The following is a 15,404-nucleotide window of genomic DNA, read 5'->3' as shown; positions in this document are numbered from 1 at the left end:
GGACTTGTCATATTGTTGCATGAATTACACTTCTAATCAGTTAAGGCCTCCTAACAACCACAGGTCTTTTTTCACAAGGAAAGAAGGAAAAAAATTATTTTTTATAATTTTAAAGTAAAACTTGATTTTTTTCCTTAAAATTTAATTTTTAAGGTTTGTCCTCCTAATCTGTCACCATTACTTTGAGTACTATTTTTGATGTTCAGTGATTCCCTTCCTAGTACGGCAGCTGTCATTTGGCTGATGTGTTTTCCAAGGGCTGACCTTGGTCCCCTCAGACGAGCATCAGCTCCTTAATCCTTCAACCTGCTGGAGACCCCTCGGATGGCCTCTCCTCTGGTCCTCCTTTCTTCAAGCATTTTATGGCAGCCTCCCAGAAATGCTTCCCTGGCATCTAGGTATGCAGTGTGTACCAGCTGAATCATCTCATCACAAAAGAACTGATTTTAGCTAGACAAAGAGTGTTTTAAGTAACATCACGCTATGTTTACATTCTGAGGATTTTAAATTCTGAGGATTCATGAATCGTCTGCTTAATTTTTAGAATAAATTTTGCCAGTGATATTTACCAGGTGGCCTGTCTGTAATTTCCCAAATATACATTCTTCTTTTTGAGAAAACTGAGAAACTGGCCCATCTCTAGCCCTTCTCTCTCTCTCTCTTGCTTTTGATGATTTGCTAGACTGTTAAGGACAGACATTTGGAATGATGCCCACATGTGCTTTCCGCGCCTGCCACGTCATCTGACCCTGAGATGTGAACGCAGAGAGAGGCTCCCTCCCCTTGTCCACTGTGGCTTAAGTTCTCTGCTTAGGAAGCTAGCTCTGCATTTTTTTTTTGTTTCAATATCATTTTGCCTCTGCAGAAATGGCACGAATGCTGGCCATGAGGACTAGGGATGGAGGAAGAAAAGAAGATGAGGAGGATACTAGGGAATTCCTGTAAGACCAGCAGGAGGGAGCCTTCCAAAGCCCTGGCTGAAACCTAAGCACAACGATGAGCAGCCAGACTTGGTTCTCATGGAACAAACAGGTCACTCACTCCTTCAGTTGCTTGGTTAGCTTCACCACCTGGGAGGCCAGCGACATGCAGGTCTCCACCACCACCAGGTACCGGGAGCACAGGGTGTGTCCGTGGCGCTCAGCGCTCTGGGAGGGCTTTTCCCCCGCGTGGTTCTGCATGGTGACATTTGCTCCATATTCAACCAGGGTCTGTCAGAGAATGCAGAGACATGTGATCGTATCAGAACCTCCCTCTAAACATTATTTATTTATTATTTTTAATTTTTTTGAATTGAAGTACAGCTGATTTACAATATTGCTTGTTTCAGGTGTGCGGCAAAGTGATTCAGTTATATTTATATACATTTTTTTCAGATCTTTTTCATCATAGGTTATTACAAGATACTGAATATAGTTCCCCATGCTATACAGCGGGTCTTTGTTTATCTATTTGATGCATAGTAGTTAGTACCTGTTAACCCCATGCTCCTAATTTATTCCTCCCCCTGCCTCCCTCTCCCCTTTGGTAACCATAAATTTGTTTCCTATTCTGTGAGTCTGTTTCTGTTTTGTATATAGATTCATTTGTATTATTTTTCAGATTCCACATACGAGTGATACCATATAGTATTTGTCTTCCTCTGTCTGACTTACTTAGTATGATATTCTCTAGGTCCATCCGTAAACATCCGTATTTTTTAATGACTGTAACAGAAGGTTGAATGGAACTTTTCCTGTTGTTCAAAAACCAGTCACCAGAGCCCATAGTGGGACAGGGTGGGGGTGTGGAGTACCATCACACACAAAGGACAGCCTCTGGTGAGCTTTCAGTGGTCAGTATTAGATGCCTCTTTTCAGAGCCTACAATGATGCAGCCAACCAATCCCACTACTATCAATCTCACACCAGCCTCAGAAGGAGACTGGGAAGGGGTGGAGGTTCCTTCTTCCTTAGAGTCCTTTCTTTTATGAGGTGTGCAGGGCAGTGTCTGTGGTGAGAGGCTTTGTCCCTTTTAGTGGGTGGGCCCTTGAAGTTGGGGACGCCCATAAGAAAAAGAAGGAATTTTGTTTACTTTTTCCTATTTACTTAGGCAGCGCACATGATCTGTTGCTGAACCTACCCAATCAGGAATAAAAAGAACAGGAGAGAATTGTCATGGCAGGGCCCACATTCCCACCACGTGCCATGACAAGGGTATGTCCCAGATATTAAGCAGATGTTGTAGAAGGGAGCTTGCTGTGAGCTTGTTATCACCCAATTAAAAAGGAGAGGGTTCTTGGGTGACTTCCCTGGTGGCGCAGTGGTTAAGAATCCGCCTGCCAGGGCTTCCCTGGTGGTGCAGTGGTTAAGAATCTGCCTGCCAATGCAGGGGACATGGGTTCAAGCCCTAGCCTGAGAAGATCCCACATGCTACGGAGCAACTAAGCCCGTGAGCCACAACTACTGAGCCTGCGCGTCTGGAGCCTGTGCTCCGCAACGGGAGAGGTCGCGACAGTGGGAGGCCCGCGCACCACGATGAAGAGTGGCCCCCGCTCGCCACAACTGGAGAAAGCCCTCGCACAGAAACGAAGACCCAACACAGCCAAAAATAAATATAAATAAAGAATCTGCTTGCCAATGCAGGGGACATGGGTTCGATTCCCTGGTCCGGGAAGATCCCACATGCTGCAGAGCAACTAAGCCCGTGCACCACAACTACGGAGCCTGTGCTCTAGAACTTGCAAGTCACAACTACTGAGTCCACGTGCCCCAACTACTGAAGCCCGCACACCTAGAACCCATGCTCTGCAACAAGAGAAGCCACCACAATGAGAAGCCCGCGCACCACAATGAAGAGTAGCCCCCGCTCGATGCAACTAGAGAAAGCCCATGCACAGGAACGATGACCCAATGCAACCAAAAGAATAAATAAATAAAATAAATTTAAAAATTAGAAAGAAAAAAGGAGAGGGCTCTTTAGCAACAGGAGGCAGTGGGGTGCAACACAGGTGGAGGGGACTGTATGGCAGAGGAGGGTGTGAGGTTGGGGCCAGATCTCCTGTCTCAGGTATCAGTGGAAGGCTCTAGAGGACCCTCTGAAGTTCCCACCCACCATGCCCACCAGAGATTCAGCCTCTGAAGGCTTCCCCAGAGGGCATCAGTGGCAAACCATAGTGAGCTAAAGAAGCAAGACAACTATCAGGGAGATGCCATGACCTCTGCCAGTAAAACAAAGAGACAGTTGACTTTTTCTCTCCATACGTCCCCTTTGTCCCCAACACTGGAGCCCAGAAGAGAGAGGGGAATAGGAGCTAGGTGGTGTGTAAAAAGCCAGTCATGCCTCAGTCCCATACCAAGTCTCTTTCACCCTGAGTCTGATCTGGGTTGGGGAGGAGAATGCTTTGAACCAGAAATAAGACTGAGATTTTTAAACTGGTTTGAAGTAAATGTTAATAGTCAAACAAAAGCAAAAAGTTAAGGAATCTGGCCAGGGCACCATTAGTAGAAGGGAGAGAGATTTGATGGAACATGGTTCACATTGTTAATTTTTTTTTGTTTTTTTTTGGCTGCACCTCGGCTTGTGGGATCTTAGTTCCCTGACCAGGGGCTGAATCCTTGCCCTTGGCAATGAAAGCCCGGAGTCCTAACCATTGGACCGCTGGGGAATTCCCTGACATTGTTAATTAAAAAAAAATCAAAACTCTCTTGTTTTTATGCTGTGATGACAACAGACCCCACAAAAAGCTGTTACATCAATATTAATCAACTGTCATAGTCTGCAGTATTTTTTGACACTATCAAGATCAGTATGTAGACCTCTGGATTTATTTTAGTAATAGAAAATGTTTTTTCTTTCTTTTTTTTTTTTTTTTTTTGCAGTACGTGGACCTCTCACTGTTGTGGCCTCTCCCGTTGTGGAGCACAGGCTCCGGACGCGCAGGCTCAGCAGCCATGGCTCACGGGCCCAGCCGCTCCACGGCATGTGGGATCTTCCCAGACCAGGGCATGAACCCGTGTCCCCGGCATCGGCAGGCGGACTCTCAACCACTGCGCCACCAGGGAAGCCCTAGAAAATGTTTTTTCCACAAGAAATAATTGTAGTTTTTAAATTCCTAGACTACTTAGACTCAGAAGTCATTAAGGAGCTTCATTTTCCTCTCAGTTTAGGATCACTCACCATGAAAGTTGCCATAAGGCCACCGACGCCCATGTCACAGGGTGTCCCAGAGATCACCTCACCCTGAGCTCTCAGAGACTCAGCATAAACACACCGTTATCACTCCCCTTGACTCTGGCCTCTGCAGTTATCTTTCCAATGTTTTCCATACTCAGTTCCCCTCTTCACTTCATAAAGGTCCTCGCTCATCCCCTTTTCTACTCTCAATCTCTTTGTACCTATTTTTTTTTATTCTCACACCCAGTGGATAGACCCGCTTCCAAGATTATTAAGTTTCCACATCCATGGTGTCTAGCGCCAAAAATATCATTTGTGTTAAGTGAAGAGACGAACACTCTGAAAAGACAGACTGCCTCTTCTCACGTATTAAGAAGGAAAATAACTAAGATCTCAAACAGAATTAGTGATATCAGCTGCTTTTCTTTGGGTTGCAGTCATTTATTGGCTGACAAAAACAGTCTACTTCAATACTATTAAATATGATTGTGTTTTGTCACATGGAAAAATGAAGTTTTCAGTCTTCATTCAATTATTTTTCCTCCACAAAATGTAATGCTACTCCTTTCATCTTTCTGCAGATCCTGGTAGTAATTTAAATTTCTCTCTTTTCTCATCACTCCTTTTACAACTTGGTGTCTTAAATTAGAAGATGCACGCTTTGCCAACAATAGTGGGGAAACTTCCCAGACACTTGAAATATTTCCTATCAGCGTGGCTTTCCACAGAGTGGTTGCATGTGAGGAGACTCTGCAGAGAGTTTCTTCTGTGACCTCTGCTTTCCGGTTTTATGAATCTTTTGCCTCTTACATTTACTGCTTTTCCAGATCGTCTGAACTCCCTGAGTCCTCTCTACCTTCCCGAGCAAGTTCTCACTTCCCAGTTTTCTCTCTGAGATACAGTCTACCTTGCTCACAGTAGGACCTCAGTAAGTACCCGTTGAGTTTGGAATAAAAGAAACAATACCTAATAAGGCTGAAAAAGAGTGTTGTTTTCTTAGAGTTCTTACATACACATATTTTGAACTGTATAAATCTGGTGAGGTAAAAGTATTTTCTTTAATCATGGCCTTCAGCCAAACGTTGTCAATCGCCTTTTCCTACATCTCAGGCAGATGTGGGAACAAATCCATAGATGTTGGGTCATTTTCAATGATGAGAATGGTGTGATTGGTTGGACTCTGGTAATTATGATTTATGTTCATAAATTAAATTCCAGGTCAATTCCAAACTCTGTTTCCAATTCAAAGCTTTTCTTCTCCTCACACTGTCACTCTCCCTCCTTCTCTTCAGCTCTCTTCTCTCTTTGTTTTGTCAGTCAGGGCCTTACATTTTCTAGGTAAAAAAGCCTATCCAGTTTTTAAAAAAATTTTTTTAATTGAAGTATAGCTGATTTACAATGCTGTGCCAATCTCTGCTGTACAGCAAAGTGACTCAGTTATACACATAGAGACATTTTTTATTTAATATTCTTTTCCATTATGGTTTATCACAGGATATTGAATATAGTTCCCTGCACTATACAGGGGGGTGGGAGAGGGAAGGGCTGGGAGTTTGGGATTAGCAGATGTAAACTATTATATATAATAAATACCCAGTTTTCACATTCATGTGTGCCCCAAGCTTCTGAGGACTCTCGCAGGGCCTCCCACTATGTGTTGTTAGGTTGGCGGCACTGGGTGTGGCTCAGCTTTGTGCAGCTCTGCATTCAGCTGTGGGACGAGAGGCCAACCTCTCTTCCTGTAGGAACCCTGTGCTCTCTAAGCAGCCCTCCTGGATGTACCTCCAGGTGGCCTGGGGCAGGGGGAAGGGCCTCCCCACCTCCTGTGGCTCTGCTTCCCAACCTCTCTACATCACTGCACACAAAGGACATGGTAATATTCACAAGGTATGTTGGGCTAAAAGAATGAGGCAACCGGAGGCTCTTGGGTGGAGCAGCTGGCCAACTGAGGCCCTGCTGAGCCTGCCCACGGGCAGAGGGGACCAATATCAAGGGCCTCCTGTAATCAGTTCTGGGACTTTTTGAATGCTTTTGGGAAGCTCAGTCCTACTACAGAGAACGGGAGAAGAAAACCACACCACTCTCTCTCCTAAGCCTCCTGCTTGCTACTCTGAGGAATTCTTCTAATTCTTTCTTAAAAATTCCGTCCTGTGTTTCAGACATTTGGGAAGGCGAAGTGTGCTAATAACAGCAGGAAGGGTGCACCCTCCATGTGACGGACTCAGCGATGTCAGTCTGGTAGTGGTTTCCTGCTGTCTTGAGAACATGGGGGTACTTCATTTCTATTGTCCTCAGCATTCGGGTTTCAAGATAATGCTGCAAGGGCAAGAAGTGTCCCCTTCAACATCCTGTGACACTCCAGGAGAAACCCAGACAGCTATTGATGCCAGTGTTTGTGTGCATTTCTGGAAATACAAATGTATCAATTTGACTCCTCATTATCCACTATAAGAGGAAAAGCTGATTTAATCCAGACATTCTCCCAGTGAACAAAATTCCCATGTTTTATTATTTGATGCACTCATTTCTCTCTCCAGAGCAGCAAGGCCTGTGTACCTGTATGCACCCGAGGTAGCCATGCTGGGAAGCCACATGAACGGCGCTGTTGCCCTCCTGGTCCACTTCATCCAGTGAGATGCCCTGCTCTTGCATGAACTGAAGAAGCCACAGCAGAATCTTTTCCTATTAAACACAAGGACGGGCTGGAATTAATAGACTGTCATGTAGTGAAGTCTAATATAAGGACAGAGGAAAACAAAACTCCAACATGTGAAGCTTAGATATAGCCAAGCTTACCTTACGAGGAGAACATTTCCATTCAGTATGAACTGAAAATTCATGCATCTCTGACTAAAGTTAATGAAAGAAGAATGCTCTGAGAATTCGAAGAGCAGAAAGTTAGCTCAGAAACGCTCTTGTTTTGCTTACTTATTCTACAGGTGGGAAAACTGATTCACAGAAAGTTTGAGTACCTCCTCAGTCACACAGTGAGACAGTCAACGTTGGAACCAGTCCAAGTCTTTTGAGTTCAAGGCAATATTTTTGTTACTTTGTTATATTATCTGGAGGCTTCAAGAATATTATTGTAAAACCTTGGACTATTGAGATACCTAGCTTCTACTTTAAGTTTATCATGCTTCAACCATGCCTTCCTAATCCCATACCGTACAATCAATAGGCTTACAAAAAAGAGGCAACATCTTAAGTTGCTAAGTATAAGATAACCACACTGAAATAAAACTGGGACCCTCTTGATTTTTCTGACCAAATGTTGGTGGGGATTTTTTGTTTGTTTTAACAGATAAATCTTTCTCTTCTTCTATGTTAAAGGAAGTGGACCCAAAGCTTTGAACACAAACTTTCAAAAGCAAAGACATAGAACAGTCAGTGTGTGTTGTCATAATCTGTTTGCATTTTACCCACTGAGTCTTTTGTGGTATTTACATGTTATGTTTGGCCTCAGGAGAAAGCACGGGGATGGGAATTCACTGTTTTAAAATAGAAAAATTAAATATAATGCTAAAAAAATATGAGAGTGGTAAAAACAACAGCATGAAGTTTAGTGGGTGGAATTTGACATTTAAAAAGATAATCATGCGTTTGTAATAGCCTTGAACCTCTCCTTAGCCTTTTAAAGGATTTTCTTTTCCAGTTATTTGCTTGGACTGGTCATGAACTTTTATATTTTTCTGGATTAAATTTGCCTTCACCTTCTGAACATGCCAACTAATCTGCTAAAGGAATGCTGGATAAAAACAACCAACTCCTTTCATGTTTCTCCCCTCATGTGGGGAACAGGGCACTGTTTATAAAGGCATCTGTGACATCAGGGAGAGACTGAATATATGTACCACACCTTTTTCACATGAGCAAACAGGGAGTAAGCCCTCTAAAGAGCAAGAAGAGAAAATGTAATCAATACTTACAACTGACCAAGAATGCACCCCGGGAAAGCAGGGTGAGTGTTAGCTGCAAAAGCAGATAGACCTTGTAGGAAGTGAAACCCTCCACGTCCCTAGAGAATGAGGTGGAGCAAAGCCTGGAGGAGATAGGAGTGGGATAAGATAGGCTGATGTGCTTAATCCTCTTCTTCAGAGGCAAACTTGGAGGAAGCTGGGAGTGACATTTGGACCAGAGCAGGTGATGTTTCAAATGCATAAGGTACAACAACTTCCTTTATTTTTCCTAATTAGGTAGGGAAAAAACCAAAATATTTTTATCTGGAGACAGATGATCGAACCATGTGATCTTAACTCCTGAAAAGATCTGGATGAGTGGGTGTACCTCAAGATCAGTGACATGACCAACTGGTTAGAAGTCAATGCCTAAGATACAGAAACATCAAGAGGGCAGGTTGCTGTGCCCCTACTGGTGAAAAGGACAGTCCTGCCATCTTCAATGGTCATTGTCAAGCTTGTGGTGACCTGGTTTGCTCCATGATATTACATGTTAAGAATGCGGAGTGGCAGAGACTTTAGGGAATTATCCAATTCAATTATTTTACAAATCAGAAAACTGAAGAAGACAACTGGATATTCTCTGATACTCTAGCAGCTTCTCTCTTTAGCAAGTAAATTTCAGAGGAGTTCAAGATACTCAGAAACGTTTTATATGTACCTTCTTGTCAGGCATACTTTCATGTTTTTCAGACTCAATTAAATATTATAGTGGATATGTCTATTCCACATGCACAGGAAATGCCCTTTATTATAATTCAGTGTTTCGAATAACTGAATATAACTGAATAACTTTTAGTAATGGAGTTATAGGAAATAGAATACTATTCCTAAGACTAGGAATTTTCCCTTTGTAGAAACCTGGGAAGAATCTAGAGACCTGGACTTTGCAGGGGCTTGATGACCTGGGAGAACAGGGCAAGGTCTGTGTGAGGCAGGAGCTGCCTTGGCCCCTCACTCTCCCAGTCAGGTGCAGTCCATACTGTTATGATAACCTGCCTGCTTTTCTTACGATGGCATGGATAATTCTTTCCTATAATTAAGGCTCTTACCCAATTCAACATGCAAGACTTACATAAAGGAAGAATGTTTATCCTATTGTTCAGAACAAGGCACGTCTTTGCCCAGCTCCTCCAATTCAGTTTTGTGTTCTGCAGTGGACAATTTACTTTAATAAGAAGCTATGCAACTGGCCTGTTCACTGAGAAATCAATGGAAATGACAATCTCCCCTACGATACGGTGCACAGAAGCACTGCTCAAACGGATGGGCTGGCTGTCTACTTAGGATTTCTGAGAGGGACATGGAGATGGCTAGAATCCCTTGGTTTGGGTAAAAGCATGTTTAGCATCCAGTCTCTGAGAAATGCTTTCTGCTCTGATTCTGGAGAACATTCCAGCAGAGATCCACAGTCCTACAATTTAAACAGTGACTTATTTGACAAATATCTAGTAAGGAGAACAGAACAAATACAGCTATTTTCTCCAACTAAGAAGGCCCTTGTAAATGCATACGTGTTATAGATATATATGCAATGATGCCCACCTCTTCTTTTATCTTTTAGACATTCCGCGGGTTCTCTCCTCTGCCCCCCACCAGTGTGTGTGTGTGTGTGTGTGTGTGTGTGTGTGTATGTGTGTGTGTGTGTGTGTGTCAGGAAGAAGATGTTAAAGGAAGAATGTAACTTCAGATCTTCATTTTCCCATAGGTATTGCTTTCAGAGAACATCCAATGCAGTCCCATGGATGGGCTGGCTCTTCTGTATTATTTCTGTTTTACAGAATGCCTCTCCAATTGACATTCCACCCAATCACCCACACACCCACCTACCCATTCAACTTACATCTAACGACTTGAAACCTACTTCATGTACTAGTTTCCTCTTCTCGAGATTTTCTGCTCTTTCGGTAACCTGTTTTAATGTTGTATTTTGCATGTTCTTAAAGGCAATGCAATTTATTTAAAGCGGCAATTAATGCATGTAATTTATGAGATTTGCTGGACAGTCTAATTAAAAATGTAATTGAAAACTATGCCACAGGTTTATTACTGGTATCAATAAAATGTCTACAGTTTTGTTACAATCATAAGTTCTAAAGGAAGCAGCTTTGTCTGTGATCATAGGTTATCAAATCTAACGTGCCATCAATTATAAGATTCACTCCAGTTTTTGACATGTTCAAATGTAAAAAGATGGCCAGCAATAATCTCATATTGTCATTTACTGTAAGATAAATGTAGAATCTAGAGATAGTAAAATGTAAAAAAAAAATACATCTAAGAATTGATTAAATAGGTTAAGGCCTAAATAATTCTTTGCCAAATTTCTCTGATACTTCACTCATAGTGAAATAAATATATTAAATAATACTTATAGAAATAAAAATAATAAAGTGGAAGGTATCCAATAACCATAATAGCCAACATTTACCTAGTGTCTAATATGTGCTGGCAGTGGGCAGTGCTTCATGTGGCTTTTCTCATTTGGACCTCAGAGTAACCCTGTAAAGAAGGTTCTATTATCTCCATTTTAAAGATGAGGAAACTGAGGTCCAGGGAGATCTTTTCTTTTTTTAAAAAATGTAAATGTATGCAAGGCTACTGAGCTAGTAAGGGTAGGGCTAGGATTTAAACTCAGACTCAGGAGCTAATATTCTCTGTCTTCTGAGTATGAATATCCACCATGGCTCGTTGCCCCATGACCCCTGACTCCATAAAGGACACACTTCCTTTCCAACCCTTGGGTCACAGAAATCACATTAACTGTCAGTCTGTGGGTTGTTGAGCTCTGTGTTGGTTAAGCTTTTTCAAAGGTCCTTGGAGAGCAGATGAATGCTTGTGCCATTCAAAGATTTTTCAGTTTGCTTTCATCTGCAATCATAACCCTTTCAGTGCTGTTTACTTATTTCTACCCCATGACAATGAAACAATAAAGTCAACAGAATATTTCCCCTTTTTAAAGTAAACCGTGGAAAAACAATAACACAGCCTGTGGAAGGAACCCCCTCACCAGCATGCCTATCACTGTTCATGACCATTCGTAGGAACTGCTGAGCTTTCTCTTTTTTGAAAAAGTGTCTTTTTTTTTTTTTTTTTTTTTGATCCGTATCAGGGCAAACATTTAAAATGGAGAATGAACATAGTGTAGGCAAATGTGCTCTTTCTTGGTAAGTGCTTAATGCTATGATTCCTGTTTTTTCTGTAGCAAAACTCCTTGACCAAAAGTCACATGAAAGATTCAGAAACAAAATGATAAGTTTGATGTTGAAAGTATCAGAGAGCCCACTGAACCGGTGACCAATGCAAAACAGGCCGGAGCCCCCAAGCACCTGAGGGCAAGAGCTTTGCTGGGATGCTGGACGAGACCATCTAAACCTTCATGTTCGAATAAAACTGCCCAAGTTACACAGGCGGTGACTTTGACTTGAGACAATTCTGTCTCAATTGTTTTGCCAGCAAGCATCTCTCTCAAGGGACAGCAAAGCAGGCCCATCCGAGGACGCCCCTGCTCGTTCCCTGAGCGTCCCTCATGCTTTCACCTTCGTGCTCCCTGTGGCCGGTTCTGCTAGGTACAATCAGGGAATGAAATAACTGCCCCCTCTGAGACCTGGTGTGTCAAGAGGAGGAAAATCAATTCCTATCACCCAAAGATCTATCACTCCAGAAGACCACTAAAAACTGCTGGCTACCCTGTGGTTCTGGAGCCCTTAAAGGTAATTTTAACCAGAAAAAGGACACAAATTGTGAGTCAAATGGAGCTCATTCTTTAAGAATCTATAGAAGGGGCAGAGGGCAACTAAAATAAACCAAGAGAGGAATTTTCCTCTGTACTATCCTTTCCAAAGGTATTTACTGAAGAAACAAAACCAGAACACACTCAAGTGCCTGCTTGATGTAGAAAAACCTGCATGTGCTGAATCCATTAGAAAACTGTTCAATAACAGTCTTCCTTATGAAAATATTAGCCTTGTAATGGTTCCAAGTTCAGCATCTCCACAGGTTATCTGTTACATAAGTGGTCGTGGCGGATGTAGGATGGCTGGGCAGAATTTGCAGTCCTAATGGGCTTCTACATTTTCTACATAGTTAGGAATGTTCTCCTGAAGGCACTGCTGGAGTGCCTTGCTCAAAGCTGTACTTGAAGTCATTAAAAATGCTTATCAGCTTGAAATAACAACCTGAAGACCGATACTAACATGAAGCAAATGTTTGACATGGCTCTTCACATAGGTCACTATTTTCCATATTTTCCTCTAGTCCAGCCAAGCAAACTACACTATCACCCAACCAGTCCCAGAAATGGCACTTTCTTTTGTTCTGTCCCAATAGCTTCAAAATTATGAGAAGCCTGCTGTGAGAGCTGAAGAGAGAAACTGGCACATATAAGCAACATTGCTCAGGACAAAGAAGGCCGGATGCCCAATTATTGACTTAAAGTCTCAGAACAGCAGTGCAATCCTTTCCTCCTTTTCTTTGGCAAGCTCTTCCAAAAGTGCAGTCAGCCTTTTCACTGATATCTGAAATTCCTCTTTAGGCTCTACACAAGCAAATGAAATCAGGGGTATGAAACAATTACTCAGACAATTTGAGAATAAATAAAATTTTGTTTTATACTGAGAATGATTTATGAAAACTATTGTCTTAATGATTCTTCTGGTCATTTGAAAATACTATTCTCCCCTTTGCCAGTCTAAGCAAAAAAAGGGCATCTTAACAAATCTTATTAATTCTTACGTTTGTAGATCACCATGACTGGGGCTCATAAGTGCAATACACAAAGAAAATGGAGTAATTATTTCAAAGACATTGGCTTTTACAAATTTTAAATGCTCTTCCTGCTCCTTTCTTCATTCCATAAATTTCATATGAGCTGTGTTAAGATACTCCAAATATCACAACGTATTGTTAGATAAAATTGTAAAAAAAGACTTCTGCAGCTGTATCTGTGCCACTGTAAACAAGCTATACAAATTATCTACACAAATGGAGGAAAAACAGAATCTGGTCCCAAAGCCAAAGGACCTGAGTTGAGATCCAGCCTTTGCTCTTACTAGCCATTAGACCACATGCAAGCCACTTAAGATTTCTTTTTTCAGTCTCCTCATCTATAGAATGGGGATAAAAACAACAGAATCCAATAAGGTTGTTTTAAGGCATAAGCCAGATAATGTACACAAAATCCAATGGCATGGTGCTTGGTACATATAGGAAACATTACATATATATTAATTGAAGTTACCATGGCACAAAATAAACTGTCACCGAACATGACTCCCCCTGAAGAAAGGCTGTGGTAATATTCTAGGAGTCTATTTTTAAAATTTGAGATTGTTATGCTTGAAAAAGCATAATCTCTTGTTGACAATACCACAATTTACTGTCACTGGGAAAGTTTATGAAACCAAAGGGATAAGGTTATATGCATGAGAAGCAATTTTCTTTGCCACAAACAAATGTGATTAAATCTATTTTAATACAGTGCTGACTTTATTTATATTTTTTTAAGACTGAGATTGGCATTTTGTGGTTCCAATTTTTTTAAAAAAGATAATTTATACTCATCCTTCTCAAAGAGAGTTAGTGATGATTTTTTACTGCATACACTGGATGTGATCTGTGTACATCAGTTACTCACACTGGGATTTCCTAACGCAGAAACTGGTTGTAACTGAGACTCATTTAGTTAGTGTGATTGCTTATCTTTAATGGACGGAGACCTCCTCGATTAATGCCATACCAAAGATTTTCTTCTTAATTTTGGTTTCAAGAAAATCTATCATTTTTCCTTTTGACAAAAGTTAAATTTGTTTATTGTAGGAAATTTGGAAAAAAGTGAAAAATATAAGAAAGAAAATAAAAGCCACTTATAATTCTACCGAGTGATAATTACGATAAAAACAAGTTGTGACATAGTTTTTTCTAGTTTTCTAATCTATTTCTCTTTCTCTCTCTCCAAAATTCAAAGTTGGTACCAAATTACAGGAACAGTTTTGTATCATACATTTTAATTCAATATTATATAATGAATATTTTTCTGTAAAGTTCCATCATATGGATGTTGCTTCATTATTTATCCAATATCCTATCTGGAATATTTAGGTTGTTTAAAACATTTCTTTCACATAAAAAATGCTTCAATGAATATCACTGCTTATAAATCTTTGAATACATTTTTGATGATTTTTTATGTTTGGATTTTAATGGACTAAAAATTTAAAAAGAGATAGATTACATAGCATGCAAATAGAAGATAATTAAAAATTTCTTCATACCTGGCCGAAGCAACCTGCGTAATGAATAAGGCTTGGAAAATCCTTAGAACAACTCAATTCAGCAATGGCTTCTGTTTCACTCACCATCCAGCGTACGCACTCCAATTGACCATTCTAGATTAAAAAGAAAAAGAAAAAAGAAATTTAAGGTAATTCAGGTTTGAAAAAATACCTCACAGGTGGTAATTTTACCAAGGGAAAAATCACATGAATTTTGGCTTTTATATTTGGCGTAATTCATTTACAATAAATGTATATCACCTATTATATTTCTGAACAGTAATTTTACTCTAAATCAACTGCATAATTTTTACTTAATACATTTTCATAATTTCATCAGTTATTTTAAAATCAATCTATTGAGGTATAATTTGCGAACTATAAAATATACTCTTTTTAAAGTACAGTTTCATGAATTTTGACAAATATATTCTCTTGTTAACTACAACTCCAATCAAGATGTAGAACATTTCCACCACATGCCCACATTTCTAGTACTCCTTTGTTCTCATACGCCTCACCTTTGCCCAGGCAACCACTATGATTCCTATCACAGCAGAATAGAGTATGTACTCTTTTGCATCTGGCTTCTTTCACCCAACATAATGCTTCTGAGATTCACCCAAGCTAGTGCTTGGAAATAGTTTATTCCTTTTTATTGCTGAGAAGTATTCCATTGTATAAATATACCACAATTTGTTTATCCATTAACTCTGCTTTTTCTCTTGATAAGTTAGCATGTTAGGAATCCAAAATAAAGAAAAGGAAAATAATCCCATTACACTGGCTCAAATGCTACTTTCACTGAAGCCTTCTCTGATTTCATGCCCACAGTAGCCCTGTTCTCCTGTGCTCAGATCCCACACTGTGCAAACCAGGAAGGCAGTTGTGACATATGTAACCTAGTGATTAAGACCCAGACTTTGGAATGGATTTAAACCCTTAATCCACCACTTAGTTACGAGACTTTGAACAACTTACCTCACCTCTCTGATACTCAATTTTCTCATCTATGAAATAG

The 15,404-nt window shown here is 40.7% G+C and overlaps 1 protein-coding gene across 4 annotated transcripts in view; it reads right to left on the bottom strand.

The window, feature by feature from the left end:
* The window catches only part of SNCAIP (synuclein alpha interacting protein), a 155,415-nt gene that overhangs the window by 18,319 nt on the left and 121,692 nt on the right, over positions 1-15,404 (bottom strand). For all 4 annotated transcript variants that reach the window (XM_060091888.1, XM_060091886.1, XM_060091887.1 and 1 more), the window contains 3 exons: positions 14,384-14,497; positions 6,712-6,837; positions 1,042-1,211 (listed from right to left, as the gene is read on the bottom strand). In XM_060091888.1, the coding sequence (XP_059947871.1) occupies positions 1,042-1,211; positions 6,712-6,837; positions 14,384-14,497 (410 nt within the window). The remainder of the gene's footprint in view (positions 1-1,041; positions 1,212-6,711; positions 6,838-14,383; positions 14,498-15,404) is intronic.

The sequence above is a fragment of the Mesoplodon densirostris genome, chromosome 3 (assembly GCF_025265405.1).
Source record: "Mesoplodon densirostris isolate mMesDen1 chromosome 3, mMesDen1 primary haplotype, whole genome shotgun sequence".
Lineage (NCBI taxonomy): Eukaryota > Metazoa > Chordata > Mammalia > Artiodactyla > Ziphiidae > Mesoplodon > Mesoplodon densirostris.
The sequence above is the reverse complement of the archived record's forward strand: the minus strand, read 5'-3'. Positions and strand labels throughout refer to the sequence as shown.